The sequence below is a fragment of the Diachasma alloeum genome, unplaced genomic scaffold, assembly GCF_001412515.2.
Source record: "Diachasma alloeum isolate Michigan unplaced genomic scaffold, Dall2.0 Dall_scaffold_00203, whole genome shotgun sequence".
NCBI classification, from domain to species: Eukaryota; Metazoa; Arthropoda; class Insecta; order Hymenoptera; family Braconidae; genus Diachasma; species Diachasma alloeum.
Genome location: NW_021680368.1, coordinates 1,322,488 through 1,349,112, shown reverse-complemented (window position 1 = coordinate 1,349,112; position 26,625 = coordinate 1,322,488). Strand labels below are relative to the sequence as shown.

At 36.9% G+C, this 26,625-nt stretch overlaps 1 protein-coding gene and 1 non-coding gene across 2 annotated transcripts in view; one reads left to right on the top strand and one right to left on the bottom strand.

Annotated features, from left to right (window-relative positions):
- Window positions 1-26,625, bottom strand: part of LOC107035956 (hemicentin-1) — a 222,807-nt gene that overhangs the window by 11,445 nt on the left and 184,737 nt on the right. Inside the window, exons 10-12 of the mRNA XM_015253624.2 lie at window positions 25,007-25,166; window positions 15,853-16,161; window positions 12,762-13,079 (exon numbers count right to left, since the gene is read on the bottom strand). Coding sequence (XP_015109110.2) covers window positions 12,762-13,079; window positions 15,853-16,161; window positions 25,007-25,166 — 787 coding nt within the window. The remainder of the gene's footprint in view (window positions 1-12,761; window positions 13,080-15,852; window positions 16,162-25,006; window positions 25,167-26,625) is intronic.
- Window positions 2,073-2,146, top strand: Trnas-cga. Its single transcript has one exon. It is a non-coding gene; the product is annotated as a tRNA-Ser (tRNA).

Here is a 26,625-nt window from a genome sequence, read left to right as displayed (position 1 = left end):
TAGAAATTCTGTTGGGATTCTATGAAAATTCTGGGGAATTATTGTTAAAATTCTATTTGTTTTTAGCGCTGACTATGAGGCATTTGATATAGAAAAGTCAGTCGATTTCGATTTTTCTATGAATTTGCTAAGAATATTTGGGAATGTATTTTCTAGGTTTTTTCACTCGCATCCTGTAGCGCAAAACAAAATAAAATATAGTGGAAAAAACTTAGAAAATTCGAGCCCTATTATTTTAATAGGAAAGATCTCAGAGAAAAATTGGGACAAAAAAATCGAAATCTATTGATTTTTTTCTGTCAAATATCTAACAGAATCAGCGCAAAAAACAAATAGAATTGTAACGAAAATTCATTAGAATTTTCTAGCAAACTCGCTAAGATTTTCTATTGGATTTTTTCATACGTGAGTCTCTGAATTTCGTAACCCTTAAAAATCTAGAAAATAAGGGACATTTATAACAAATATCAAAGAAAGTTATAATTCTCGATAATTATTACTGAAGGATTTTTGTTTACAGTTTGGTATAGACCACACTATAGATTCAACCATTTTCACTCATCAAATTTGTTAATTAAATTGCGTGGGAAAAATTTGAAAAAAATCATCTATATTGTGCGTCATTGAAATTACAATTTGCACGGAATTATTTTGTCGCACATTCGTTGTTTATAAATAATTAATTAAAATTGTTTGGACTTTCGGAAACCTTATTTTATTAAATATTAAATCGATATCTAGTAAAATTCTGAATGTGAATAGATTTGTTGCGATCTCGAACCAATGATTTTTATGATGGAAAAACTTTTTCCGCTCTGTTGAAGGACAAAGATTAGTAAATTTTTATTTTTACACAAAACAATCTCCTGATTTTTTCTCTGTAGAAATGTTGGGGCGTAAAATTTTTAAATTTCTCCACTGCATTTTTGCATGTCTCATAACAAAATAAAAAATGAATCTAAAATTAAAAAACTCTTGTCTACAAATTCTTATTTTTCTCCTTGAATCCCAATAAAAAATCCTAAAATACCATCGCACGATAAGTTTTCGTTAATTTGTTTTCTCCGTACATTGCGAATCTGTCAGAACTGTAATTTTAGAAGAAAACATCATGAAACACTATTTTATAGATCTAAAAAAATTTCGGCAAAAAAAATTTCCATTACAAAAAATGTCCTAAAAAAACTAATTGATTCCGAAATTAAGCGGATTCACCTCGTTTTGCAATTTTCTTACAGATAGATATGGTTATGAATAACGAGGGAGGAGAGGAGGAGTGGGCTCTCTGTCTTATCTGCACTCCCTCCCCTTCTTCACACTTGATATATGGAGTATTGAACCTTGTTGGCATGTACCTAACACAAAGAACACCTAGAAGCCCCTCTAAAATATCGAAAAAGACGCGTGCATTATTCTTGACTCATGATTGACTGAGTCCACAATTTATCTGAAATATAAAGTTCTACTCTTCCACTGTACCCAAAGTTTCATCCCATTTTTTAGGTTTTATCGGTTTAGCTGATGAAAATTTGTGAAACATTTTCGTACATTTTTTTTTCTCATTTTATTGGATTTTATTTTTTCTTATTTTGTACTAATCGATCCGAGTCGATGCTTTCTAGTTTAAACTTGCGTTAGTGGCGTCGAATAGTTTGAATATTTTATTCGGAAAATGTTTAATTTTCAAAAGCGGATTTTGCAATGGAATGGTAAAACGAAATGAATTAAATAGGGGCAATGGAGCAAAATGTAGAGAGCACAATTCTGGATATTTTTGCTTCCGAGTGAAAGCATTATATTTATTAAATCTGAAATTTCTAAATTTATGTGTTAGAATAACTAATTTTCGTCACTAGGCCCGAAAAGTGCGATTTAACCGAGCGAAGCGAGGTTAAAATCGCGGCTTATCGGGCCTAATGACAAAATCGTATATTAACCCTAGTGGAAAAACTTAAGGCCGAGGCGTAACACGCCTGATCAGAATTTCGGATCGGACTTGATAAGTTTCTGATCAAGACCTGAACAGAATTTCCACTCGGGTATGAGTCAATTTGAGAGTGAAATTCGTAAGTGTCCTGGTAGCTCAGATGGTAAGAGCACCCGACGCGACATTGGGAGGTCCCGGGTTCGATTCCCGGCTAGGAAGTTACTAATTTTTTCTTCCAAAAAATTAAATTTAATTAATGCCTAATGATGGAAGGCGGAGAAACCCTAGTGGAAAAACCTAAGGCAGAGGCGTAACACGCCTGATCACAATTTCGGATCGGACTTGATCAGTTTCTGATCAAGACCTGAGCAGAATTTCCACTCGGGTATGAGTCAATTTGAGAGTGAAATTCGTAAGTATCCTGGTAGCTCAGATGGTAAGAGCATCCGACGCGACATTGGGAGGTCCCGGGTTCGATTCCCGGCTAGGAAGTTACTAATTTTTTCTCTCAAAAAATTAAATTTAATTAATGCCTAATGATGGAAGGCGGAGAAACCCTAGTGGAAAAACCTAAGGCAGAGGCGTAACACGCCTGATCAGAATTTCGGATCGGACTTGATCAGTTTCTGATCAAGACCTGAACAGAATTTCCACTCGGGAAGTTACAAGTGTGAAAAAGGGGGAATGTTAATACGAGTGAGGTAATGTTTTTAGGGAGAGTCGTAGGACACGCGCAGCCGAGCGATAGACGAGACGAGACAAGCCGAGTGGGCACGAGTCGAGCCTTCGGCCCTTAAGACCCTTAAGGCCTCTTTGGTGTTGAGGGTTAGATCATTTGTGTACGTCCACGTGAAAAGGGCCCACTTTGTCGCATCTAGTTTCCGAGATATTCACGTTTTTCTCTCCACATCTCCCATTTAAACCAATGTTAAATTGTTTTTTTGATCGGATTAATAATTGAACCTCACGACTCTCACTTTCACACTCCTGTCTACTTTCACCCACTCTACAGAGTCACGTCTTCCCTCCCCCCATGGCGATGTACGTTCTCTCCTGTACAAGAAGGACTCTGAGTGCTCATGCAGGACAGACCTAATCCTGCTTATTTTTCTCAAGGTAATTTCCAGCATCTCTCCAATGTACATTTGTCACAGAAAGTGCTTTCTTTCGTTGCTAGCGTCGTTAACTTCACTTAGCTACTGTTTACCTCATTTTCTTCTGGCGTGAGGGACAGACTGAGGGAACGGAGGAGTTTACTGAGTCGACGTTTTTATGCTACTCATACAGCCCTTGCGTTTTTCTCTTTTATTCTCTGCTCGTTGGGAGTCGAGGTTCAGGGGGAGTTAATTAATTTTTTTCACTCTATATGAGTTTATTTAAGTCCAAAAAATGAAAAATTAGATGAGAAAAATTTTGTTTTAGATTAAACGAGGGAATATATTACGGGAAATGTAGTGGTCTAGAATATTTTAACAGTTGGAAAATTTGATTCAGATATTAATGTCGGAAACATTTCTATGAGTATCGTTCATTCCCTTGATAAATGCATAATTAATAAACAAGATTCACTTAGAAAGCCCATGCAGGTCAAGTAGATTTATTGAAAAATAATAAAAGCCTATAAAAGCCTATAAAAGCCTATGAAAAATAATAAAGCCTATATATAAGGATGTTTAACCCATCAAGTGGACAACTCAGTTGAAAGAAAAATAAAAATGACTAGATAAATCATTCATGTTACAAATTATTTTTCTCACCAAATTGGAAGTGTTATGGCGTACTTTTCCGGTCTCAAAAACAAGAATTAAAGAAAATATTCATAAATAATGGAGGACTTGTGGCTGCAGTGGTAACAGTCGAATTTTGATCGGGCAACATCGCACGCTTCGGCTAGTAGTGGGGTTGTAACAGTGAGATGAATGTTTGTGTGTGTTATACGTGTCCATATGCTTCCGGCACTGAATTATCGTCACCGACTTTACCGACCGCGATCAGCTGTTGTGCGGTGTTGTCGCGTTGCTCGACTCGTAATGGCGGTCAATTTTTTTTTAGAGGAATTCGAAAATCAATCGAAGATGTCACGCCTATATGGCCCGGTCCCCTACTTGTTCTCGCCGGCGATAGATTCTCCATAGTCTAAAGTAAATGGCTTCTGTTTTTTTTTTCAATATCTTGAGTGTCTAACCCATGCAACATCTCGATCAAAGTTCCCTAAGCGTAATGTTACAAGAAGCGATTTTCAGAAATTAATTTCTCACAGGATGCCCCGATGGAAGGATTAAGATTATTACTAACGTGTGGCTCAAACATGAACCTGGCATATGAGACAATATCAAAATTGTGGTGAATAATGCGGGTTTTGGCTAAATATCCTTAAGCCCATGAAGTTCTCTCCAAGAATAATGTTAGAAGAAAATTTGAAATTTCATGCACATTGTATTCTATTTAAGGGGAAAATAAATCATGAAATGTTAAATTTCAGTGGAAACTCAATGGGATTCGTAATTTTGAAGCACCAAGAAGACGTACATTCCTTAACTAATTGAAATTCTCGGCAGAAATATCACTATTTAGCACCAAATTAGACAGAACTTTCAATTAATTGAAAATTCAAGAATATACTTACATGTATTGATCTGATTTCTATCAACTTTGAAGGAACAATTGAACTGAAATTTCAAAGAATTACGCAATTCTCTGAAACTTCCGTGAAATTGCCACTTGATAAAAATTTGAACCGCAAATTATCAACATGGAGGGTCTTCTGACATTATTTTCAAAAATACCCTCTTCTGAACTTTTCATCATATTTATAACAATTCCACCTCCACATGCCTCGAGAGAACTCTCTAAACGCCCTTAATTACTACCATTCTCGCCTTCCCTCCACCCATTCAGCTGAGTTTCACTAAAAAATGAGAGAATTCCTCGTGTAATTTTCACGAGTCGCCTCCTTGTCAACCTAATTTTCCTCTTTGCTCAGTATAAATAATTTTCCAGGTACATCTGCGACGTAAACTGGCACATATAACGTACTTAACCACTGTCTGGGCTGCAGAGGCTCCCACTTTTATTCTCGCATATAATTGTCAGCTTTTCTCGAAAATATCGCTAGGTTTTTCACACGTTTTTTTCAATAGAAAGAATATTAAATTGAAAAGATACGGATTCGGAGTTGTCGAGGCATACGAAGGTGAAATCCAGTAGCGAAGCTGTGAAACGGTCCAAGTCGATTTATCCCGTAGCTGAGTTTTCGAGAAATATCTTCGAATCTAAGGGAGCTAGCTAAATTGTTGTAATAATCTTGTTTGGTGAAGAACTAGGTTTAGGGTGGATGTGGGAGAAAATGTGGAGGGAGATGCTGGAAAATTAATTGTTGAGACGGATTATAAAAATCGCCGTTTATTGTGGGATCGAATCAAGTCGACACGTAATTTTTACATTTTTTTTTCTGGTAATTTTTATTCAATTTTTCTCTTCGTGCCGCTTTACCGCTTCGCTACAGAATTGTATTTAATTATTCCACTTATTTCCGTCATTCTTCGCCAATTTTTGAATAATCTCTCTATAGAGTAATTTTGTAAATTGAGATAACGCAAAAATTTTCAGGGTTCATAAGGGTCATAGGGTCACAAAGGTCACAAGGGTCATGAGGGTCATATCGGGGTTATATGGAACTGAGTCTATTGAAGATGACTACCACTGATATCAGTTATCCAACACCTGTCAAAGACGGGGTATTTCCGATCCTCATTTGAACTCAAGGAGATAGGGGGGAGTGAGCGAAGCGAGCGGAGGGGGGGAACCCTCCCCGGGGTTGGCGAGCGAAGCGAGCAGGGGGCGGAGTCCCCTAGCAAAAAATGCTATTCTTAGGCCATTTTTCCTCTCATCTCCAAAAGTCCTTAAAGGTAATAAAATTTGATATTTTCCTTCTGGGAATCATCAAGTTTTCCACAAAAAATTCCAATTGACACTTACTCCTAGCACCATTATTTCCCGAGATAAACCTCGAATTGAATTCTAGCTAATCCCATATTGCAGAAAGCACCAGGCATAAATAAACGTCAGGCAGATAAAGGCTAATGTTGAAAACTTTTGCCTTTCGAGTTTCGGTATGAAACAGATGGTTGAATCCATTGGAACGCACGGAGATGTCTGTGAGAGGGAGGCGTCAACGTGGAGGGGGTGGTAAGCAAGACGGATCACCCAGCCCAGCACTATCGCTAATGTTGTATGGAGATATAATACCCGAAGCCAACCCTCGAGACAAAACCTCAGGCATCAACCTGCCTCGAACTCCGTGACACACATTTTCGCGAACGTAACACATGGGAAATAAAAATAGGAGAAAAGAAATTCAGGACGTAGGAAACATTCAATAGAATTTTCTGGGGTATTTTCTGAGAAATTCTTTTGAGAATGCCATCACTTTTTCTAGTCATTTTATTTAAACTTATCTCTATTAATTTTCTTATTACGAAAAATTTCATGAAAAAAAATTAATAAGTTGTGATTTTTCTATGAAATTCAGTTTGTCAAGATTTTTTCTGGGGAATATTAAGGAACTTCCGCAGTAAATTTTGGGGTTATGAGGGGGGGGGGGAGAATATCAAAGATTCCGACACTTCGCTGCATCCTTTGAAAAAAAATAATAATGAAATGAGAAAAGTTCACGGGTGTATTGAACTTTCGTCGTGTAGGTTTCTTTGCATTTATTATTTATGATTAATCAATTCCAAATAATTTTTATTCCGAAATATTATCCATCCGAATTTTTTTACAAATAAAAATTTTCATGAGAGATTTGGCAACCACGCATTTTTATTCGACGCAGTTGGTATTCTTGTGTCCCGATAAAATCCTATACTGTACTATAGAATCTCTAGTAGAGGCCTTGGCGGAGTTCACACGATGGCCTCCGCCGGACGCACTCTAACCTCCCTCAACGTTGCCATGTTCAGCCATCAGTTTTCTCTAACGTAACTAAAATCCTGAACTATGTTATACATTTTCAACAATTACAAATAATCCCTGTGGTGAAGGCTAATGAAATTGTGGGGATATGTTCCTGAAATATATACGGTTCTATTCGTGAAGCGTTTGGATTTTTATTCCATTGTCGATTATTTTTGTGATTTTTGAAAAAGTGGTGCCATAAGACTCTGTGTTGATGACACATTTTTCATATTTTCTCCTCAACAATCTACGTGGTTCAGTGTTTTGGGACTTCGGGAGAATATTTGTAATCACTCAAAGAATATACTCTCAGAATTTCAGCTCTGCAGACCATTTCCTTCTACTCCCATATACTTACGGCGGAAGTTCCTTAAAGAGATATTGGAAGAAAGTATTTTGTAAAGAAGTTTATAATCAATTAACATTTTCTGTAGTGAAATCTCAAAAATTATTAAGTAAACCGATCATCAACTAATTGATAGAAAGAATTATATTCGCTTCTCATTAAAGGTAGGAGTTTTTTTCTCCAGCATTCAACTTTATCTGTACGTCGACTTTTATTCACTTCCTCCCTGTTTTACGCGAGATTTCACCCTGAGAGCTCTTAACTTTGTGAATAACCGTGGATGCAGAGCTAACAAACACGTTAAATGGGGTTTTCCGAGGGGATTCGCTGCATACTTTTGTTCGTGCACTGTTTTTGATGGTTAAAAAAGTTTGGTGAGGGCCTGAGGAGTAATAAAAATGTTACTTAGAGGTTCTCTCGTAGTGGAATATAGGCCAGGGGGCACAGGGGTGGCCTACAAAACGACTTCAACAGGATATACTGTTGAAAATTTTTGCCTGCAATTTCCGGTACACTTGTTGGAAATCTTTATTACGTGACATTTCAGTTCTACTGCAATTTCAAGGGATTTTGTCATTTTGAATTCATTATTGAACGAAAAACTCGACGGAAAAGGTAACTTTTACTTCAATTATCTCAAGAAAATTTAACTGTGGTTGTGGTTAGAACCGAATATTTTCACAATTTTGGTATATCCCAGGTAGGAATTGACGATAGAAACAGGACTCATCAAGCCCTGGAGTAAGGCTTTGAAATGCTCAACCAAGGCTAGAGCTCAGCCTTGGCTCAGACCTCCTTCAGCCCCAAAATGATCACCTCGTTTCAGACTTAGTCCGTAAGGCTTGAACAATGCTTGGCGCCAAGGCTTGGTCCAAGCCTTGAATTACAAAATTTTAAAGGCTCAATCTCACTTCTTTTAAATAAATCATATTAATGTTTACGGATATGTGTTCAAATAATTTCTTATCGCTTCATAACTCCTTTTATGAATCCAGAGCAACTTATGAAAAAGACTGACGGGACTATGTACAGTTGCTTGTGTAAAAAATTTTTTTATTTCTGAATTTCTGGGGCAAGTGAGGGTTTCAGTAGCGTTAGGCGGGCCAGAAAATAGAGAATCAAAGTTCACTCGGCGGAAAAATTCGATTTTGGCGAAAGTCGACTTTCCCCCCAAAAAAAACCTAAATATGGCACTTTGGCTCTGGGTGAAAAAAAAATTTTTTTATTTCTGCATTTCTGGGGCAAGTGAGGGTCTCAGTGGCATTAGGCGGGCCAGAAAATACAGAATCAGCGTTCACCCGGCGGAAAAATTCGATTTTGGCGAAAGTCGACTTTCCCCCCGAAAAAAGCCTAAATATGGCACTTTGGCTCTGGGTGCAAAAAAAAAATTTTTTTATTTCTGCATTTCCGGGGCAAGTGAGGGCCTCAGTGGCATTAGGCGGGCCAGAAAATACAGAATCAGCGTTCACCCGGCGGAAAAATTCGATTTTGGCGAAAGTCGACTTTCCCCCCGAAAAAAGCCTAAATATGGCACTTTGGCTCTGGGTGCAAAAAAAAAATTTTTTTATTTCTGCATTTCCGGGGCAAGTGAGGGCCTCAGTGGCATTAGGCGGGCCAGAAAATACAGAATCAGCGTTCACCCGGCGGAAAAATTCGATTTTGGCGAAAGTCGACTTTCCCCCCGAAAAAAGCCTAAATATGGCACTTTGGCTCTGGGTGCAAAAAAAAAATTTTTTTATTTCTGCATTTCCGGGGCAAGTGAGGGCCTCAGTGGCATTAGGCGGGCCAGAAAATACAGAATCAGCGTTCACCCGGCGGAAAAATTCGATTTTGGCGAAAGTCGACTTTCCCCCCGAAAAAAGCCTAAATATGGCACTTTGGCTCTGGGTGCAAAAAAAAAATTTTTTTATTTCTGCATTTCCGGGGCAAGTGAGGGCCTCAGTGGCATTAGGCGGGCCAGAAAATACAGAATCAGCGTTCACCCGGCGGAAAAATTCGATTTTGGCGAAAGTCGACTTTCCCCCCGAAAAAAGCCTAAATATGGCACTTTGGCTCTGGGTGCAAAAAAAAAATTTTTTTATTTCTGCATTTCCGGGGCAAGTGAGGGCCTCAGTGGCATTAGGCGGGCCAGAAAATACAGAATCAGCGTTCACCCGGCGGAAAAATTCGATTTTGGCGAAAGTCGACTTTCCCCCCGAAAAAAGCCTAAATATGGCACTTTGGCTCTGGGTGCAAAAAAAAAATTTTTTTATTTCTGCATTTCCGGGGCAAGTGAGGGCCTCAGTGGCATTAGGCGGGCCAGAAAATACAGAATCAGCGTTCACCCGGCGGAAAAATTCGATTTTGGCGAAAGTCGACTTTCCCCCCGAAAAAAGCCTAAATATGGCACTTTGGCTCTGGGTGCAAAAAAAAAATTTTTTTATTTCTGCATTTCCGGGGCAAGTGAGGGCCTCAGTGGCATTAGGCGGGCCAGAAAATACAGAATCAGCGTTCACCCGGCGGAAAAATTCGATTTTGGCGAAAGTCGACTTTCCCCCCGAAAAAAGCCTAAATATGGCACTTTGGCTCTGGGTGCAAAAAAAAAATTTTTTTATTTCTGCATTTCCGGGGCAAGTGAGGGCCTCAGTGGCATTAGGCGGGCCAGAAAATACAGAATCAGCGTTCACCCGGCGGAAAAATTCGATTTTGGCGAAAGTCGACTTTCCCCCCGAAAAAAGCCTAAATATGGCACTTTGGCTCTGGGTGCAAAAAAAAAATTTTTTTATTTCTGCATTTCCGGGGCAAGTGAGGGCCTCAGTGGCATTAGGCGGGCCAGAAAATACAGAATCAGCGTTCACCCGGCGGAAAAATTCGATTTTGGCGAAAGTCGACTTTCCCCCCGAAAAAAGCCTAAATATGGCACTTTGGCTCTGGGTGCAAAAAAAAAATTTTTTTATTTCTGCATTTCCGGGGCAAGTGAGGGCCTCAGTGGCATTAGGCGGGCCAGAAAATACAGAATCAGCGTTCACCCGGCGGAAAAATTCGATTTTGGCGAAAGTCGACTTTCCCCCCGAAAAAAGCCTAAATATGGCACTTTGGCTCTGGGTGCAAAAAAAAAATTTTTTTATTTCTGCATTTCCGGGGCAAGTGAGGGCCTCAGTGGCATTAGGCGGGCCAGAAAATACAGAATCAGCGTTCACCCGGCGGAAAAATTCGATTTTGGCGAAAGTCGACTTTCCCCCCGAAAAAAGCCTAAATATGGCACTTTGGCTCTGGGTGCAAAAAAAAAATTTTTTTATTTCTGCATTTCCGGGGCAAGTGAGGGCCTCAGTGGCATTAGGCGGGCCAGAAAATACAGAATCAGCGTTCACCCGGCGGAAAAATTCGATTTTGGCGAAAGTCGACTTTCCCCCCGAAAAAAGCCTAAATATGGCACTTTGGCTCCGGGTGAAAAAAAAAATTTTTTTATTTCTGCATTTCTGGGGCAAGTGAGGGTCTCAGTGGCATTAGGCGGGCCAGAAAATACAGAATCAACGTTCACTCGGCGGAAAAATTCGATTTTGGCGAAAGTCGACTTTCCCCCCGAAAAAAGCCTAAATATGGCACTTTGGCTCTGGGTGAAAAAAAAAATTTTTTATTTCCGCATTTCTGGGGCAAGTGAGGGTCTCAGTGGCATTAGGCGGGCCAGAAAATACAGAATCAACGTTCACTCGGCGGAAAAATTCGATTTTGCCGACAGCCGACTTTCCCCTGAAAAATCCAAGATGACACTTTGGTCCCAGGTGAAAAAAAAATTTTTATTTCGACATTTCTGGCGCCTCCGAGTGTTTCATTAGCATCAGAAACGTTAATCGATATAAAAATTAAGGAATGTAATCGAAACTTTCATTTTTGAGGCCTTGTAGAGGCTCGAATAAGTCGACGTACTGAGCCTCAATACTCAAAACCTGGGCTACGCCTGAATTGAACCTCGGCAATGGCCCTTTGAATCGCCTTCATTTCAGGCTCGAGTGAACGATGACATCAAGCGCGTCCCAGGCCTGAGTCACTGACTCTCGCCAAACCTAGGCTCGCATAGGCTTGTTTCCATCGTCAGCCTATATAATTCCTACCTGGGTAGGCGTAAAGCCAGAATTCATTTTTTCCCTCCCTTGAAACGGTAGAGAAATGATTACTTTGCGCCCGCCGGAGCGAACAATTTACAGTCCAATCTTCGTACAAGATACTACAGGGACTGAAGGGGGGGGGGGAATAAAATTCCGAGAATTATGTATCCCCCTTTAACCTCTGAGTTAACCCTAAATTCATCCGCCTATGAGGGAAACCCCGTCGACTGGTTAACCTTAAAATTTGAAAAACATTGACTTTGTCAATTGAAGTATCTAAAAAATTATTGTAGTTTTTAGAACAATTTATTTCCAAAAATTCCTTAAGAAAACAAATTATTTCGGACAAATGACTTATTTTTTCCTATGTTATAAATGAAATTGCTCATGACGCGACGTTGCTGGAAACTCGCTAAACGCGCCCGGGCAGTGTAGAGTGACCAAATTCGCAGGATCGCGTTTGGTGACCGGACTAGGGTTAAACCGAGCGCGTTGTTGCCACCTTGACGTTTACCGCTATGCGCGCAGTTCAAGTGTGGCAGTGAATGTGGCAACACTGTCACTCGAGGGGTCGACAGGGACTCACTCGCACCGGGCGGTGCCGCGCCGCTTTTTTGTCCGTTTGACGTTTCTTTTCTTTTTTTAGCTAAACGAATTTCCCGAAAAAAGTGGACAACGCCAATGCTTAATAAAAGGATGGAACTAGGAATTCTAATTTTTTCAGACTTTTTAAGCATCGAGAACCACGCTAAAATATAAAAAAATGAAAACGGGCGGTGCTGCGCTCATTGACCGACTGATCGAGGGTTAAACAAATTATAGAACGAAATGATTCTTACGTTCATGACCGCTATAATTCATTTCACTAATTGAGACATAAAAAAACAATTTTCAGAATCTCTTTATTGTGAAAGCACTCAATGACTCGTGCCGCAAAGATAGAGCTACTTTAAACTCCTCGACCCCCATAAAAAAAATATAAAAAATATATATAATATGGGCCAATTCTATATATTTTTCAAATTGATAAAGAATATATAAAAATATGGAAAATAGTATATTATGTCACACGGCGATAAAAGTATTATCTGGCGAATGTAGCCGAAGACTCGGATTATAAAGCCACATTCGCCACATAATACTTTTATCGCCGTGTGACATAAAATATATTTTAACATATATAAAACATTAAAAAAAATAGGCCACACATATTTTATATATTTTTTATATAAATTATATTATATATATTTTATTATTTATATCATTATTATATATATTTTATATATAAATTGGGCCAATTTAAGATATGTTTTTATATACTTTTCAAAATATAAATTTTTCCGTGTGGGGAAAGCCGACATGTTTTCATTGATCTGTCAACTGCACGCCCCCGCTATTATTCCCTGCACTACAAAAAAATAAAAAATGGTATATTAGATTGACTTACCAGTTCGTTTCTCCGCATCTCGAAAAGTGACTTCACTCAACACCATCGGTAGGCTCCGTCCCTTGGCATTGAGCGCATAAACCGCCACATGGACCCCAGCGTCCACCGAAGCCTCCAGTCCCGAAAGTGCGAAAAAAGGATCTTCACTGGTTACATTCCACCTTGGCTCCAAAGTCTCCAAAAAATCGAAATCCCCGTGATAAACCTCGAGGACGAACTTCTGAGGTAATCCCCCGTCATACCCAGGGACACATTTCACCTCCACACTCGTATACGTCTGATTCGCGAGAGTACAATTACGCACTGGAAAGGGCTTACCTGCAACACAGCAGCATCCAAATACATCTCTCATTATCAAATTAGTTTTGCCACTTTAATTAACGTTATTCTCGCAAATTTGCGTCTCATGTTTTTGGAATATTTCATCACACAAAGTTGGGGAACAATTTCTTTATCGAGAAATTCACTGATGCGCCCACGAAAAAATTTAAGGATGTTTAGGCGGTGTCGGTAAATTGTCCATTAATGTGTTTTTTTTTCATGGTCAAGGAAAATTCTGTAATTTTTTCGGCTGACGGCAGAACATCAGTAGCGAAGTGGTAAAACGATTTAAGAGGAGACTACTTCATACGTTGAAGATCGATTATATAGATCTGAAAACGAATAATTAGTGCAAAAAAATTTTTTTTTGTTGTTCGTTTGCCCGAAAACTTTTAAAATGCTAAAAACAGTCCAGGGCCTCCAATTTTTTAGCTACTAAAGATTTTTTTTGGAAGCCCGTTTTTTGGAATTCCACTCCTACATAGCGATTTTGATTTTTTTCATATAAAAAAATTCACTATTTGTGTACAAAAATACAAAAAAAGCAAATTTAGCCATGTAAGAGGCGAATTAAAAAAAAATAGTTCGTTATTGTTATTCTACATATTTTTCCGAAAATTTTGAAAAAAAAAAATCCTTCGTACCTCAAAAATTGGAGGTCCTGCACTGTTTTTGGCATTTTAAGCGTTTTCGGGCAAACGAACAATAAAACAAATTCTTTTTGCACCAATTATTCGTTTTCAGATGTATATAATCGATCTTCAATGTATGAAAAGTCTCACGCCAATCACCCACGTCTTTTAAAACTCATAGTAGTCTCCCCTTAAGTCGACTCATTTCTTAGTTGAGTTTTTGAAGGATATCTCCGAAAGTAAAGGAGATAATGAAATTTTCGTAATAAACTTTTTTCTAGAGCAAAGTGAATGCTACAAAAAAGGTCTTGATGAAAATTTAGCTATCTCCCTTAGATTTCGACTTAAACCGTTTTACCACTTCACTACTGACAAATAAAACTAAATTTCCTATCGTTAAAAAACATTAATCGCAATAACCTCGGTAGAAATGAATGAACTAAGTTTTCCTTATACAGGGGCTTTTATGAAATTTATGTTCAAATTGATAATTCACCTACAGTGTAAAATCATACTGAATTTAATGGCCAGAGAAAAATCTGGGGTACCCGGGCAAAAAGAGGAAATATTTGAATGATTTTATCCCATATAAGCGCATGTTAGCCCATGCATTGGGTGCATTTTGTTTATTTCATTTCTAAATAATGAACATGGGTTGGTGGATTGAAATTTGTATCAACGTAAAGGGAATATCTTCATCTCTAAGTTTTAAAAAAATCAATTTTTTTCAACTACTTGCGATTTTGGATTAACATCCTTAATCGAAAAACCTAGCGAAGTAGTTAAAAACTTCTATTGGATTTCTATTGAAGTTTTAATAGTTTTTGGCCGCTTCTATTGAAATGTCCAATAGAGAATATTCTGTCGGAAAATTTAACAGAATTCGATTTTTCGGCATTTAAAATTTCGAATAATGTGTGAAGTTATGAAATGGAATAGATTCAGAATTTTCGTGTTCAATAAATAAATAATTTTTAGCATTGTAATCTTTTTAGGAGAACAAATCGAATGCTTGAATGCTCTGGATAAAAAAAAAATTTAATGAATAATTACATAAATAAATGGATAAATAAACAAATAAATAAATGAATAAATAAATTCTTCAATCTACTGAGCAAGATCTTCTGAAATGATCTTTCTGAAAGCTATTTATTATTGAAGCAATCGCATGTCTACCAAAAATGACACTAAAATTATTCTCCAGTGCTACAAAATCCTCTCTAGTTTGATTAATCTCGTCCTCTCTAATTACCATAATTCTTTTCCCCCCATTTTCTGTTCCCAATTTTGGTAAAATGTGGGATTATAAAATCCCACTGATGCAACACGAGGATGTGGGATTTTTTGATGGAGGCATGAAAGGTTGCTTAATATTCCTGGCGAGTCTCGCCCAGCTGAACTGATGGTATTGGTGATTATGTAAGTACACCTCTCGACCCAGAATGAGGGAGGAATCTGTTGAAATGGTATGGGCCATTTTATTTCAATGTCCGTGTCGACGGCAGGATTTTCCTACGTTTACTACGCTAACGAGCATTGGTTTTTACTGGTTGAATGTCGAATGCTCTCTCTCCCAGGAAAATTAACAACAAGAAATGTTTTGCTCCACTTTCCCATGGAATTCCTCATGTGGATTATTTTAATTGAAGAATTTCAAATAAAAAAAGTATTAAAATTCTTCGAAATGATTCACCAAAATTTTTTATTAAATTTCTATAAAACTTCTGCTGATGGTTCCTTTTATTTATCGCCGCTTGTATTACAAAATTCTGCAGCTTTCGTGCTCGTTAAAAAAATAGAAATATGTAACGGAAAATATTGTTTATAATTTACACTACTGACACATTTTTCGTAGAAATTTCTTGCTATAAATTCCTTGATTTTGTCAACTGCATTGTTTTTCTTTGCTGATTGAAAAACTCAAATGAAAAAACTTAGATTTAAGGAGAGGAATTTCTATAGAACATATGACTATAGAATTAATTATAAGTATATAAAAATAAACAGCTATCTGATTTTCACTCAAAAGTCTCCACTCTACATTATAAATTCAATAATATGTATTATTCATATTTTTATGTAAATTCAATAATATGTATTTTTTTATGTGTCAATATTAAACATTTGTAATTACTCACCGGCTGCAACGATCTGGAATAGACACGGTTTCGGCTGTTCGCCAACCTCGTTGTCCGCCCAGCAGGATAGCGTGCCATAATCGAGCTCAGTGACCGGTGTGTACTTAAGCACGCTAACCCCATTGGTGTCACCTGGCCTTGGTATTGTGAATCTCCTTGGTGACACCTCAAGAGTCTCCCCACTGTTGTTGAACTTCCACCGGAAGTTTCTCACCGGGGGATCCGCCTCCACTCTGCAGCTGATATTCAACGATTCACCTCTTGATGCCCCAACAACGACAATCCTGTCCTCTTTACACACCGGAGCAACTGCGAAATCCAGATGAAAAAATGATAAATGAAAAACTTGTGAGACTTCCTCACGGGATTTTAAACAGGATTTTTATAGGAAAGGGAATTTTCTCTTCAAGATAACGTTCTATAAACTTTGTAGGAATATTTGTAGGAATTTTGAGAATCTATTGTGAAAGATTCTATAATATAACGATACGTAGTCTTCTGTAACCCTAGACTGGTCACCATGCGAGGGAATTGCCGCAACACGTAGTTTTATTCACCTTGCCATCGACTGGTTGACCGGAAAAATTTGAGAAAAATTGAATTCGTCAATTGAAGTATCTGGAAAATTCTAGTATTTTTTTTTTCAATATTGTATCCTTAATTCTGGGAGAAAAAAAATTATTTCCAACAGGAGAAGAATTTTTTCCCGTGTTAAATGGAATTGCCTGTTGAGCGACGTTGTCGGGAACTCGCTAAACGCGCCCGGGAAGTGTAGAGTGGATTCGGCAACGCTGGAGCCTAAATAACACGGCGGCCGCAAATGTGACTAAAGTCGCATTTTCCCGTGAGGTGACCAGACTAGGGTTAAAAACACATAATGTTTATCTCACGGACGAAAAAATTTTAGAGAAAAACGTCGCGAATTCATTAGAAAATTCTATTGTAGTTCGATTGAACTTTTTATTAGTTTTTGGTCGATTCTATTGAAATGTTTAATAGAAAATATTCAATAGAAAAAGTTGATAGAATTCGATTTTTCTATAAAATATTTTCTCTCTATATTATGAAAATACAAGGGTCAGATTCAGGATCTAAATAAGGGTCAGAGTAAGGGTCCAAATAAGGGCCACGGGGAGCCGAAACCAAGGGTCACAAGGGTCAAAATAAGGCGCTCCATATCTCTCTATATTGTAAAAATCCAAATCGACTTTTGCTGATGAAAATTTGATGCTCGAAATTAAGACTCCGAAATTAAGGGTCAAAAATTAAGGGTCAAAAAAAGGTTCACGAGGAGTATAATGAGAGTTACAAGGGTCAGAATAAGGATAATGGGGGTCATATTGGTGTTGGCGAGCAGAGCGAGGAGGGGGCTTAGCCCCCTAGTCTATTACGTTTTCAAATCGTTGTTATCTAAATTACAAAAATAACTTATTTTGTTATGCTATTTTTGTCAGAAATTCCTTCGCATAAATCGCAAAATTTAAGGGAAAAATATCTAAAATGGTAAATTGTGAAATAAGATAAAATTCATTGAGTTTTTTCAATAAATATTTCGCATTGAACATTTAAATATAGAGATCATCGCAACAAACGGATCCTATAGAAAATTCTGAAAGAGATGTCTATATCATTCTTTCACACGTGTCACTATTGTTCTCCGTTAAACAAGAACTTTTGAATGCTTTATTTGGGAATTGCAGCGGCGTTAAACCGATTAAATGCTCCCCACAAACGTATCCCCGGATTCAATCGTGGTTTGGTAAAACGATGTCGTGAAACTATAGTGGGAAACTCATCAAACAACCACTGGCAATGACGAGCCTATGGTGAGCTTTTAACCGGGTAAAATTGAGGGTTTAAAGTGCTTTGCTTGAGCGTGCGTTAAGTGGGGCTGACTGGTAGGTTACCATTACTACTATTAACGCTATCTCCTGCCGTTACAACCATTTGTCATTAGTTGCAGGTAAATCCGGTGGCGAGGGGGTAAAGAGCAAAATGAGGGACAATCGAAATGAGCGATTCCACTAAAATATTTCCTCGAAATTGTTGTTATCATTTTTATTTTCTCACCGTAAAATGCAAGTGAGAAGATGAACGATGAGCGCTGCGGGAGCTGTAATTGAATAGTTGACAGAGATACAGCAGATTTAATTTTTTTTCTCTTTTAAAACTAAATTTTTTAATTCGAATGATGTAGTACTATAATTTATTATAAAAAGAATATTCGGAAATAGAAATTTAAAATGCCGGAAACCACAGTTTTTCGAAAAAAATAGTTTTTATGTCATGATTAATTTTATCGTGAAAATCCCGAAATTCGGATTAGAATTAGTTAGAATTAATATAACAAATTATCAATGATAAATAATTGTTTGATTTGGGAATTTTTAACTTATTTTTCATTGTTAGAGTCGGCTCAACTGGGACACGTTCATACAACTTTAATTTAATAAAATAATAATATATTGACTTAATCTCGCATTATTCACCCTTGGTGAATAATAAAAGTCTCACATCGAGCTTGAGAGTTCTTTCATTGCTTCATATTTGCACGTCTAACTCGTCAATTATCTATTATTTTCATTCATCAAGTAGTAATTTCTGGATCAACTCAAGAGTCTCACGACAGCATGATGTTTAATTTGAAAACAACTCGATAATTAGATGAATGAATTTCGCATTAATCTCGGGAACGAAAGGTTCTACTGGCGCATGTCTACACGGACGAAAAAATTTAATAGAAAAAACTATCGAATTCGTTAGAAAATTCTATTGAATTTTTATTGAACTGTTCTATGAAAAACAGTGTTTTGGCCGATTCTATTGAAATGTTCAATAGAAAATATTCAGTAGAAAAAGTCAATAGAATTCCATTTTTCTATATAACTTATTCTACTAAGATATTTTCTATAGAATTTGCTCGACTCAAATTTTCTAAGTTTTGTCGTTTGATTTTCTTGATGAGAAGAAAAGAAAAATAGAATGACAAAAAAATTAGAAAATTTGAGTCGAGCAAATTCTATAGAAAATATATGAAAAAAATAAGTTATACTGTAGAAAAATCGAATTCTGTTAACTTTTTCTATTGAATTTTTATTGAACTGTTCTATGAAAAACAGTGTTTTGGCCGATTCTATTGAAATGTTCAATAGAAAATATTCAGTAGAAAAAGTCAATAGAATTCCATTTTTCTATATAACTTATTCTACTAAGATATTTTCTATAGAATTTTCGCAGTTCAAATTTTCTAAGTTTTGTCGTTTGATTTTCTTGATGAGAAGAAAAGAAAAATAGAATGAAAAAAAATTAGAAAATTTGAGTCAAGCAAATTCTATAGAAAATATATGAAAAAAATAAGTTATACAGAAAAATCGAATTTTGTTAACTTTTTCTATTGAATTTTTTCTATTGCACATGTAAATAGAATCAGCCAAAAACTAATAGAAAGTTTAATAGAAATTCAATAGAATTTTGTAACGAATTCTATAGATTTTTCTATTAAATTTTTTCGTGCGTGTAGAGACCTCTCTCATATCTTCTACTTTTTTCCCCAAAAATATTGTCAGACATTTTCCGCTCAACTCGCCCCACAGATCATCATCTAGATAACAAAAATCATATGCCGTATTTGCACTCTCGAGTCATTAATGATTTTCCCTCATTTTTGCGCTTCAGTTAAACGTATCAGAACGAATCCTTCTGGAGCAATAGAAGTAACTTCAAACGCTGCATTTTTCCCTCTCTCACCCTCATTAAAAATTCAAGAATAACTTGCAGAATTTTGAAACCGAGTTTGAGTTATGTTAAACGAGGTCTTGCCGAATCGATCACTGACCTTTACACTTGCTCCGCACGCAACAGAGTCAAGAAATATCAAAAACGAAGTTGTAATGTAAGTTTTCCAGGCACGCCCCTGCGTTTTGTCACGCTGTGACTTCTATAGAACGTGCGACCCAGTATAGAAATCGTTGTAAAAGCCCGGAAAAGTTATGCAGACCAGTGAACGATTTGAGAACTACCCCATCCTCCAGCCTCTCTCTTGTATTATTCCCTTTCTAGCTATTCCCTTTCGTCGATTTCCACTGAACAAATCCACTCAGGTGCCTTTTAACCACATTATTTTCATAATAACAGCGATAAAAAATTCTGGTTCAGTAAAATTTTTACGTTTTAAACCAAAAAATGATTTATTTGAATCAAATTAATAAGTTTATTTAAATAGTATGAAATAATGCTTTTATTCAAATTAAAACTGTTTCTTCATTTGAAGAAACATTACATTAAATAAATAGTTTTCCATTAAATAAATGGTTTTGTATCGTTAGTAAATCATTATTTGATCCAAATAAATTCTTCATTAATAACAAATACAGATTTTTCTCATATTAAGAACATTTCTTTATTTGAATTAAATAGATTTTTTCTTTGAACTTCATAAATAATTTCAATAGGATCGGCCAAAAACTAATAGAAAGTTCAATCAAAATCCAATAGAATTTTCTAACCAATTCGCTAGGTTTGTTATTAAATTTTTTCATCCGTGATATTGAGGTTTATGATCTCAGTCAGTCTTGTAAAAATCTCAAATTGAGACTGAATGTCTCACATCAAGACTTTTGAAACTATCACCTTAAGACGTTCAAGCTTCATATCAAAACGTTTGAAAATCTCATTTCAATATGACCCCCATCATCAATATGACCCACACCTGACCATCTTCCTTATTCTGACCCTTGGAACCCTTAATCTGACCCTTATAACCTTCATTATATCCCTCGTGACCCTGACTCTGACCCTGACCATTATTTTAGCCCTCGTGACCCTTGTTCTGACCCTCAAAACCTTTATTCTGACGCTCGTGACCCTTATTCTGATCCTCGTGATCCTTATTCCGATCCTTCCGACCCTGATTCTGAACCTCGTCACCCTTTTTCTGACCCTTACGACTCTGATTCTGAACCTCGTGATCCTTATTCTGACCCTTACGACCCTGATTCTGATCCTCGTGACCCTTATTCGGATCCTTACGACCCTCATTCTGAACCTCGTCACCCTTATTCTGACCCTTACGACCCTGATTCTGAACCTCGTCACCCTTATTCTGACCCTTACGACCCTGATTCGTATCCTCGTGACCCTTATTCCGATCCTTCCGACCCTGATTCTGAACCTCGTCCCCCTTTTCCTGACCCTTACGACTCTGATTCTGAACCTCGTGATCCTTATTCTGACCCTTACGACCCTGATTCTGAACCTCGTCACCCTTATTCTGACCCTTACGACCCTGATTCTGACCCTCGTGACCCTTATTCCGATCCTTCCGACCCTGATTCTGAACCTCGTCACCCTTTTTCTGACCCTTACGACCCAGATTCTGAACCTCGTGACCCTTATGTCGCTTATTCTAAACTTGACCCTTATTCTAGCCCTCGTAACCCTTATGCTGACGCTCGTGACCCTATTCTGACCATCATGACCCTGAATCTGAACCTCGTGACCCTTAATTGTGGAGTCTTAATTTCGAGTACCAAATTTTTATCGCCGGACGTCGATTTGGATTTCTATAATAAAGAGAGATATTGTAAAGTCTGCACCCATTAGGCAACAATATTATTTTTTGGGTGTATTCTTAGGGCTGCGCCAGTGGAAATTGGTGACAAAATAATTTTACTTCAGGATTTGCTATTTTTTACATGTTAGAATGGAACGGATCCTCACAAACAGAAACTTTTTTTTTTTCTATGGACAAAAGGAAATGTGCAAATTAAAAAAAATGGAGCAATAAAACCTTTGCTCAACAAAAAATATCTCCCCATCCATTTTTTCCTCTTTTCTGTATACAGCGCCTCCCCCCCGCCCATAAAAAATGGAATTTCGATAGCAAACGATATTTTCAGATCTCATCCCAGCCGAAGCATCCCCCAAGGTTCAACGTACTTCCTCCAGACCCGATTTTCCTGAATTCAAATATTCCCACCCCCCATAAACCCAGCCTGATAAACCCTCTCTCAAAACGAAAAAAGAATCCAGATCCAGGAAAAAAATTACAAGGACCCGAGTACCTTCGGTCAGTCGTAAACATAAAATTTTTATTCCCCTCTCGATAGCTGGAGGGAAAAAAAAACCAACAAAAAAATTTGCTAGCTCCTCCAATTTCTCTCCTCGGACCCTCATTCTTTCCACCCTCTTCGGCACGTCGTATTCTCGCCGATATAACCCGAGAATTGGGCATAAAAAATGTAGGCGAGCTTAAGTATGTTTGAAATATTCACAAGAGATTGAGTTTTCTTTTTTATTCTTTTTATTTGTTCCCCGTCAGTAACACCTCCAAGCGCATCCCTTTATGAAGTTTCCCACCACCATCGTCGACTCTTCTTTCACACTTATACTTTCATTGGTTAAGACTTGAGGGGATACGAAAGTGGGAGAGTGAGTATGCGGATGGAGGGAGGATTAGAATGAAGAGGCAATATAGAGAGGTTTTGTTCTCGTGTGGCTGCAGTTTTTGAAAAATATCTCCAAATTAAAGGGATACGTACGAAAAAATTTAATAGAAAAGCTTAGCGAATTCACTAGAAAATTCTATTGAAATTCTCTATAAATTATACGGGGATTCCATTGAAATTCTAGGGAATTCTCGTTAAAATTCAGTAGTGAAGTTGTAAAACGGTTCAAGTCGACTTATCTCTTAATTGAGTTTTTGAAGAATATCTCCGGATCTAAAGGAGATAACGAAAGTTTCGTCATAATCTTTTTTCTAGAGTAAATTGAGTGCTACAAAAAAGGTTCTAACAAAAATTTAGTTATCTCTCTTAGACTCCGAGATATTCACTGAAAAATGGCCAATAGTCAAAATCGATTTAAACCGTTTTATCATTTCGGTGCTGAATTCTATTTGTTTTTGCGCTGATTCTATCAGATATTTGATAGAAACAGTCAACAGTCAACTGTTTGAATTTTTCTCTTAAGATTGTTTCTGTTAAAATTATTCGGCAGGGATTTTGCAAAAAATTCCAAGAGAATGTTACCTAGAATTTCCTAGAATTTTATTAGAATCCCAATAGAATTTCCTAGTGAATTCGCTAAGCTTTTTTATTGAATTTTTTCATACGTGGAAATATTTCAATTTTTATAAAAAAATTGTTTCCACATTTAGAAGAATCCGACATCAAGTTTTTTCTTTCTAATTTTTCTATTCGTTTTAACAAGATTTTTATTCAAATTCTTTATTACAAATGTTTTTATTACTTTTATTAATATTTTTATTAAAAATGAATTAATTAATTAATTTCAATGGAAATGTTTTTATTATATGAAATGAATAATAAATTCATTTTCATCTCCGTCTAAATTGTCGTTTCATTTCTAGTTAATTCTTTATTTCGATCAAAGGAGCCTTTGTTCACATTTAAAGAAGATTGAGTTTTTTATTCGTTTTATTTGTTCACCATCAGTAACACCTTCAAGGGCACCCCTTTATAAAGTTTCCCACCACGTCGACTCTTCTTTCGCATTTATATTTACTTTCATTGGTTAACACTTGAGAGGTTCCGAAGGTAGGAGGGTGAAGATGGAAAAAGAGAGAGAAGCAAATATAGTGAGATTAACCCGGCTGTGTGGCGCACTTGGTAGCAGCATGAGATTCATATCCTCAAGCTCCCAGGTTCGAGCCCCGGCCGGGCCGAAATTCCACACCAATTTTTCATCACAATTTTCCACATAATATTCAACTGTAAATTCAACACAATTTTCAAATCGAATATTCCACGGAATTTTGAACTGAAAAATCCACTCCACATCCAACATTCCCTGGCTGAAGGCCCTCGGGCGATGGCCGCGTTAGCAAGTTAACCCTTGCTACGAAAAACCGGTGAAATTTCAAATTTGAAATTTATAGTGAGATCTTGCTCTCTTTTGGGTGCAGTTTTTGAAAAACATCTCCAAGTCGAAGGGAATTTTTGAATTTTTGTAAAAAAAATTCTGCGTACTCAGAAGAATCCCACATCGAATTCATTATTACCAATTTTTCTATTAATTTTCACAATCTTTTTCTTGGAAATAAACAAATTAATCAATTTTAATGGAAATATTTTCATTACAATCAAAACCTCGCGCTGCGTGCTCGGGATTTTAATCTGCAAAACTTCCTCCTCTCGTTGCCACGCAACAAAACAATCGGGAAATATCCAATAATTTTGGAGGTCTCGTGGTATTACTACTGAATATTCAAGAAAATTGACTGATTTATCAATAAGAAGATTTCGATGGAAATTTCCTGTAAATTATTGGGAACTCAGATGGGGGGCGGGGCGTAGATCGCAACCTTACTTGCACGGGTTCACATTTTCGCCACTCGACAGTAGCTCCTTGGGAGAGATAGGGCTCGCAACCTACTTACACGCGTTCCTATTCCGTCCGATAGATGCAGTATTCGAGTTCTTGACTTTCCAATTCGTCGTTAACCCTCGATCGGTCGCGTCATGGCACGAGCGCCGTTCTATTTCGATTTTAATTTTTTACGCAGGAGCGTAGTTGAGAAAAAATCTGAAAAAATTGGAATTCCTACTTTCCACCATGTCAAACATTTAAACAATTTTTGTTCTGTGCCTCTTTGCCCCCATCAAAAATTACAATTCTTTAAAAATTCGACTCGGTCAAAATCTCTGCGTTTAACCTCTAAATGTCAAATTTTTGCACCGAATGGAAATCAATTTTTGAATAATGTTTTTTAACTTCCCGGCAGGGAAGTTATTGTAATGGCCCCGAAAATCAAAAATCGATTTTTCATCAAATCTCCATGTTTCAAGGTCTTTTCCGTTGGAGCGTTACGCTACAGCTTACGGCATATGTTCTTTATAGAACAGGAAATTTCAAGAGTATTTTTCTAAGTGTTACGTGTTTACAAATTTAGTCTCTTCACCGTCTACATACTCAGGCATTTTTAAAAACTCCCACGAAACTGTTAATGAAAGTTAATTATATTTTTACAAATAATCAAAAACTCATGTGAAATTATGTCGACTCATCTTTTTCGTCCACTTCTCCGCAGAAAGTAATTTTAATTTATGTAAATAAACTCGACAGTAGGGAATGGTTTGTGGTAAAGGTAAAGTTGATGTAAACGACTCAACAGTTAATTAACTGTATTACTCACATTTAACGCGAAAGAGCAGTGGTTCGCTCCGGGTTTCCCTCAATGAGTTCGTTGCTGCACATACGTAGTAGCCAGCACTATTTCTCGTTACACTCTGGAGTACTAAACTTTGATTAGACTCGATGACCCTCGCCGTTGTGTTGTGAGTTAACAGTATTCCCTGAAACAGAAATTAAAATTGTATTAATGGAAGGGAGCTGAAGGAAATTAAATTAAACTTGCAACAATTTTATGCATTTCGAGGATCTGAATCGTATTCTCCTCAGGGAAATTATTTTTTAATGAAGAGTAATGAGGGATAATTATTTTTTGATGATAATGGGGATGATTAATGCCCACGCACCACAAAAAATTCATAGAAAAACCTTGCGAAATGTTCAATGAAAAATACTCTATAGGAAACGTCAATAGAATTTCATTTTTCTATACAACTTATTCTATTGAGATATTTTCTATAGATTTCCCTCGGATGAAATTTTCATTCTGTTTTTCTATTTTTCTTTTTTTTTCCTCAAGAAAATCAAGCAAAAAAACTTGGAAAATTTGAGCCGAGAAAATTCTATAGAAAATGCCGCCATAGAATAAGTTCTGTAGAATATTTTCTATTGGACATTTCAATAGAATCGGCTAAAAATTACTAGAAAATTCAATAGAAATCCAATAGAATTGTCTAGCGAATTCGGCAAGTTTCCCTAATTTTCTAATTTTTTCCCTGCGTAATACTCTAGTCAAGTCGCTATAAAATTCTATTGGATTTTTATTGAAATTCTATTGGAAATTTTATTAGTTTCCGCAGCTTTTTTCCAAGTTTTTTTTTCAATAAAAATGTTCAATAGAAGATATTTCACAGGGAAAATCACTAAATTTGGATTTTTCTATATTTCATTTTCTATCAAAATATTTTCTATAGAGATTTCTTTATATGAAATTTCCAAGTTTTTTCATTTCTTTCTCCTTTCATTATAAAAGTCAAACAAAAAAAAACTATAAAAAATATTTGAATACAATAAGTTACATAGCAAAATCCAAATTAATCGATCGTTCCTATAAAATATTTTCTATTGATTATTTTTACAAAAAAAACTCGCAGAAAAGCAGTGGAATTTTTCAACAGAATCAGACGAAAACTAACAGAACTTCCAACAGAAATCCAACACAATTTTCATTTTAGAAATTCAACAGGATTTTAATTTAAATTATTTCATTTAAAATATAAAAGCACCAAAAAAAATTATACAGTCTCATTCAGCCCTGGATTATAAACAAAAATAAGTAAAATATTTGAATTAGAATATTTTAAATCCTATCAATCCTTCCAGTTAATTGTCCTTGAATTTCTCCCTCCCCCTCTGCCCCTCACCCCCGTAATGTCTTCCCAGACTCTTAATTACATTCAAGACCTTGGAGATCATCGAAAAAAAAATTAATCACCGCAAATGAGAGGAATTAATTAAATAGACAATTCCCTCCACTGAAATCAACTATTCTTGTCAGTAAAGGAATTAGTCTCCTTCCATCACTTCTCCAAAGGGGTCGGAGTTGCTCTGTTCGGGTTCACAGACCCCCCCCCCCCCCCCCCCCCCCCCCCCCCCCCCCCCCCCCCCCCCCCCCCCCCCCCC